This window comes from Chrysemys picta, chromosome 1 (genome assembly GCF_011386835.1).
Source record: "Chrysemys picta bellii isolate R12L10 chromosome 1, ASM1138683v2, whole genome shotgun sequence".
NCBI classification, from domain to species: Eukaryota; Metazoa; Chordata; order Testudines; family Emydidae; genus Chrysemys; species Chrysemys picta.
This window is the reverse complement of record NC_088791.1, coordinates 280780835-280786897: the sequence shown is the minus strand read 5'-3', so window position 1 is coordinate 280786897 and position 6063 is coordinate 280780835. Positions and strand designations below refer to the sequence as shown.

The following is a 6063-nucleotide window of genomic DNA, read 5'->3' as shown; positions in this document are numbered from 1 at the left end:
ACATAAGTAATGTGTGTTACATGGATGGTTATATATCATGGTGATAAGTAACCTGCTGGACTCGAACAATTTAACATTCATTAAAACATACATTGATTGTGTATTAACTCTTTTTATAAACGTTATATGTCTTTATTATTATTTATTTGCCATTCAAAAATAAGACTTTAATATAACGTTCCATGTATAAAAAAGTTTATAATGTGATCTGAAAGACAAGATGTAGTTAAATATAACATGGCAAAGCAAAAGTCACCCACTCTCATTATACAGTACATACAAACAATGAGGCTGAGCCTGTTCCCTGCTCAGGCAAAACTGCTATTGGATGGGGAAGACTACCTGGAAAAGGTATGCAGGCTTAAGCTCTTAGTCAGCGGTCCAGGTGGCCAACATAACTCACAATAAATAGTACCTTACCCTTTGTGTAGTCATAGTAATGGACAATTTGTATACTACTATTCCCACTCAATGTGACTAAGAGTAACTGAATCAGGCATTTCAGATTTTCTGGCTCAGTTCACAGACTCATAGACTTTAAAGCTGTAAGGGACCCTCATGATCATCTAGTCTGCGCATCACAAGCCACAGAACCTCACCTGCCCACTCCTGCAATAGGCCCATAATCCCTGGCTGAGTTACTGAAGTCCTCAAATCACGATTTAAAGACTTCAAGTTACAGAGAATCCACCATTTAGTCTAGTTCAAACTACCAAGTGACCCGTGCCCCACGGTGTGGAGGAAGGGGAAAAAACCTCAGGGTCTCTGAGGCCTTGTCTACACTACGAGAGTAGTTCGATTTTACTTGCATCGAATTTTTGTAATCGATATTGCAAAGTCGAACGTGTGTGTCCACACTAAGGACAGTAATTCGACTTTGTGCGTCCACACTAACGGTGATAGCGTCGACATTCGAAGCGGTGCACTGTGGTCAGCTATCCCACAGTTCCCGCAGTCCCCTCTGCCCATTGGAATTCTGGGTGTAGCCGGCAATGCCTTCTGGGTAACAAAATGAGTCGAGGGTGCTTTTGGGAAACTGTCGTCATCCGTCCATCACTCCCGCCCTCCCTCCCTGAAAGCGCCGGCGGGAAAACAGTTCGCGCGCTTTTCCAGTCATTGACAGCGCGGACGCCACTGTACTCCGAGCATGGAGCCCGCTGCGACCATCGCTGCAGTTGTGGCCGCTCTCAACGTCTCGCAGCTTATCATAAAGGTTTCCCTGAGGCAGATGCAGAAAAGTCAGGCAAGGAGGCTACGGCACCGCGGTGATGTCCTGAAGTCTGAGAGTAGCACAGACCTGTCAGAAAGCAGGCGACCCAGCGCCGAGGACATCACAGTGGCAATGGGTCATGTTGATGCCGTGGAACGGCGATTCTGGGCACGGGAGACAAGCACTGAGTGGTGGGACCGCATAGTGCTGCAGGTCTGGGATGAATCCCAGTGGCTGCGAAACTTTCGCATGCGGAAGGGAACTTTCCTGGAACTTTGTGAGTTGCTGTCCCCTGCCCTGAAGCGCAGTGACACCCGGTTGCGAGCTGCACTCAGTGTACAGAAGCGAGTGGCCATAGCCCTGTGGAAGCTTGCAACGCCAGACAGCTACCGGTCAGTCGCGAACCAGTTTGGGGTGGGCAAATCTACCGTGGGGGTTGTTGTGATGCAAGTAGCGAAGGCAATCGTTGATGTACTGCTGCCAAAGGTAGTGACCCTGGGAAACGTGGAGGCGATCATAGATGGCTTCGCAGCGATGGGATTCCCAAACTGCGGTGGGGCCATAGATGGAACTCACATCCCTATCCTGGCACCGGACCACCAGGCCACCCAGTACATTAACCGAAAGGGATACTTTTCCATGGTGCTGCAAGCACTGGTGGACCACAGGGGACGTTTTACCAACATCTACGTGGGATGGCCGGGCAAGGTTCATGACGCTCGTGTTTTCAGGAACTCTGGTCTGTTTAGACGGCTGCAACAAGGTATTTACTTCCCGGACCACAAAATAACTGTTGGGGATGTGGAGATGCCTATAGTCATCCTCGGGGACCCAGCCTACCCGCTAATGCCCTGGCTCATGAAGCCCTATACTGGCGCCCTGGACACTGAAAAAGAACTCTTCAACTACCGGCTGAGCAAGTGCAGAATGGTGGTGGAGTGTGCTTTTGGCCGTCTCAAGGGGAGATGGAGAAGCTTACTGACTCGCTGTGATCTCAGCGAAACCAATATCCCCATTGTTATAGCAGCTTGCTGTGTGCTCCACAATCTCTGTGAGAGCAAGGGGGAGACCTTTATGGCGGGGTGGGAGGTTGAGGAAAATAGCCTGGCTGGTGATTACTCACAGCCAGACAGCCGGGCGATTAGAAGAGACCAGCGGGAAGCGCTGTGCATCCGGGAGGCTTTGAAAGCAAAGTTCCTGAGTGAGCAGGGTAACCTGTGATTTTATAGTTTGTGTACTGAGAAGCTAAACCTGCCCCCGTTTCTTTACCCAGGTAATGTTGACTATCCTATCCAGTTACATACCCCCTTCACCCCCCCTCCAACACACGTGTCGAAATAAAAATAGTTCTACTTTGTTAAAGCACACCGTTTTCTTTAATACTGTTTTAGCGGGAATTTTTTAAAACTGGGACGCAGACTGTGGTGCGGGGCGGGTCTAGTGTTGTGATGCGAATGCAGCTTCTAAACTCAAGGATTGACAGGCTCCGCTGCGGTGGGATGCTTGTTTCAACGGAGCCTGTCACCCCTCCTGATCGGGACTGTGTGTATGGGAGGTCTATTTGACTTTGTGGCAGGGGGAGGACGGTTACAGATCCCATGCTGTGTGGCTCTGTGATCCTGTCTAAGGACCGGCGCTTAAGATCTGTAACTGCCCTCCCCCGCCACAAAGTCACAGAGCAACCCACCCCCCCCAACATTACATCAAAACAACCTCCCAGACTAACCGGGGCAACTAGTCACTGCATCACTGCACTGTGTATATGCCCTGCTGCTGTGCCTGCCCCCGACTATGTACCCTGCCAAAGGAGACTGTCCTGTCCAATTTCCAACCCCCTTTCCCCTCCTCCTCCAAAAGAACATGATTGAAACAGTAGTTAACAGAAACGAATTTTTTATTATCAACTACACATGGCATTGGGAGGTGAAACTTGGACGTGGGCTTGTGTCAGGCGGGAAGGAAAGAACTTTTCAAATTTTGGGAAATGAGAGCCTTCTGCTACTAGAGCTCTCTGCAGGGGTGGAGTGAGAGTTAGCAGGGACTCTGCCGCCTCTCCTTCTTTGCACTTTGGGTGAGGTGGGTATGGGACTTGGTGGCGGGGGAGGGCGGTTAGAGATGGACTGCAGCGGGGCTCTGTCCTCCTGCCTCCGTTCCTGCAGAACATCCACAAGGCGCCGGAGCGTGTCCGTTTGCTCCCTCAGTAGTCCAAGCAGCGTTTGAGTCGCCTGCTGGTCTTCCTGCCGCCACCTCTCCTCCCGATCCATGTTGGCTTGGTGCATTCGGGTCAAGTTCTCCCGCCACTGGGTCTGCTGTGCTGCCTGGGCTTGGGAAGAGGCCATAAGCTCAGAGAACATGTCCTCCCGTGTCCTCTTCTTCCTACGCCTAATCCGCGCTAGCCTCTGGGAGTGTGATTCCAGGCTAGGTTGTGAGACAGTCGCAGACGGGGCTGTGGAAATGGGAAAAAGGGAGTGAATTCCTCTGAAAGATAAATGTAGTTGTGAACAAAGAACATAGTCTTTCTCTGTGAACAAGACCATGCACAGCACCTTTCACATGCGCACTCAGCACAAGGTCGAATTCTCGGCCTTCGCATTCTGTGCCTGGGGTCTTGAACAGCACATTTGAGAAGCGAGGCAGCACAACGGAATTTCTGTTGCAGGCAGACATGGTAAGCCGTACACTTGTGGCAGTTTAAAACTTTTATATTACCACTGGCCTCATTTCACATTTAAATCAATGTCAGTCCCTGCTGCCAGCAATCCGGCAAGCGGGAACTCTGCCCCTGTCCCACCCCCTCGCGGCTGTCCCCGGGAATGATCCCTTTCGGCTGCCCCTCTCCCGCCTCCACCGCGTGGCTGCAAACCAGCGGTGACAGTTCTGTAAAGGAACGGGAAAGCAGTCCCAACACTAACATTCCCCTACCTAATTAAAAGCAGGTCACCATGGCCGACATCACCCTGATGAGGATCTCCGAGAGCGACAAAGAGAGAATGCTCCGGGAAAGCCTCCAAAGACCAGGGCCGTATGCCGCCCTGCTGTGCAGAGCAATGATCCCCGAGTACCTGATAATCTCGTGGCGCGGCAACGTGTCGTACTTCGGAGGACCCAATAAGGCCGCTCTCCCCAAGAACCTCATGCAACGGCTTTCAAGTTACCTCCAGGAGAGCTTCATCGAGATGTCCCAGGAGGATTACTGCTCTATCCCCGCACATATAGACCGCATTTTACTGTAGCTGCAGTAGCAGGGAATACACAGTAGAGCGGCTTGTGCAGGACAATCACTGAAAACCGGACATTGCTAGATTTCTTTTCAAAACTTGCACTGCCCCTTACTAAACCGTTAAGCGCCTAGGGCACACTAATCATGAACAACCCATTCTTTTAATTGTTAATATTCCTGTTTTGTTAAAAATAAATGTTTAGATGTTTACAACACTTACTGGCTGATCCTTCACCAGATTCTGTGTCCGGGGTAATGGCTGGGGACGCTTCGTAGGGGATCTCTGTAAGGGTGATGAAGAGATCCTGGCTGTCGGGGAAATCAGCGTTGTGAGATCTGCCAACTGCCTCGCCCTCCTCATCTCCTTCCTCATCTTCCCCGTCCCCTAACATGTCTGAGGAACCGGCCGTGGACAGTATCCCATCCTCAGAGTCCACGGTCACTGGTGGGGTAGTGGTGGCGGCAGCACCGAGGATGGAATGCAGTGCCTCGTAGAAACGGGATGTCTGGGGATGGGATCCGGAGCATCCGTTTGCCTCTTTGGTCTTCTGGTAGCCTTGTCTCAGCTCCTTGATTTTCACGCGGCACTGCGTTGCATCCCGGCTGTATCCTCTCTCTGCCATGTCTTTAGAGATCTTCTCGTAGATCTTTGCATTCCTTCTTTTGGATCGCAGCTCGGAAAGCACGGACTCATCGCCCCACACAGCGATGAGATCCAAGACTTCACGATCAGTCCATGCTGGGGCTCTCTTTCTATTCCCAGACTGCATGGCCATCACTGCTGGAGAGCTCTGCATCGTTGCCAGTGCTGCTGTGCTCGCCACGATGTCCAGACAGGAAATGAGATTCAAACTGGCCAGACAGGAAAAGGAATTCAAATTCAAATTTTCCCGGGGCTTTTCCTGTGTGGCTGGTCAGAGCATCCGAGCTCGCACTGCTGTCCAGAGCGTCAACAGAGTGGTGCACTGTGGGATAGCTCCCGGAGCTATTAGCGTCGATTTCCATCCACACCTAGCCTAATTCGACATGGCCATGTCGAATTTAGCGCTACTCCCCTCGTCGGGGAGGAGTACAGAAGTCGAATTAAAGAGACCTCTATGTCGAACTAAATAGCATCGCAGTGTGGACGGGTGCAGGGTTAATTCGATTTAACGGCGCTAACTTCGACATAAACGCCTAGTGTAGACCAGGCCTGATACTCTGACCGGGGGGAGGAATTCTTTCCCAACCCCAAATATGTTTATAAGTTAGACCAATGGTTGGCAACCTTCAGCATGTGGCCCATCAGGATAACCTGCTGGGGATGTGCTGGCCGCCGCTTCCCGCAGCTCCCATTGGCTGGGAATGGCGAACTGCGGCCACTGGGAGCTGCAAGAGGCCGTGCCTGCGGATGGTCAATGTAAATAAAATGTCTCATGGCCCGCCAGTGGATTACCCTGATGGGCCGCATGCTGAAGGTTGCCAACCCCTGAATTAGGCCTGGTCTATACTACCCGCCTGAATCGGCGGGTAGAAATCGACCTCTCGGGAATCGATTTATCGCGTCCCGTGGGGACGTGACAATCGATCCCCGAATCGGCGCTCTAACTCCACCAGCGGAGGTGGTAGTAAGCGCCGCCGACAAAAAGCGGCA

General features: G+C 51.5%; 1 protein-coding gene across 1 annotated transcript; it reads right to left on the bottom strand.

Moving 5' to 3' along the window:
- Positions 1–2850: 2850 nt before the first annotated feature.
- On the bottom strand, positions 2851–5625 carry LOC135980849 (uncharacterized). Its single transcript, XM_065581137.1, has 2 exons — positions 4651–5625; positions 2851–3656 (listed from the first exon to the last, which is right to left on the bottom strand). The coding sequence occupies exons 1-2, from the start codon at positions 5225–5227 to the stop codon at positions 3181–3183; spliced, it is 1053 nt and encodes a 350-aa protein (XP_065437209.1). The 5' UTR covers positions 5228–5625; the 3' UTR covers positions 2851–3180.
- Positions 5626–6063: the final 438 nt, after the last annotated feature.

What these genes read in the sequence shown, in the direction of transcription:
- LOC135980849 (XM_065581137.1), bottom strand. Translation starts at nt 5,227, where the DNA reads ATGCAGAGCTCTCCAGCAGTGATGGCCATGCAGTCTGGGAATAGAAAG. An exon ending in ATCTGGTGAAGGATCAGCCA is followed by an intron (nt 3,657 to 4,650) that starts GTAAGTGTTGTA and finishes CCATTTCCACAG; the next exon opens with CCCCGTCTGCGACTGTCTCA.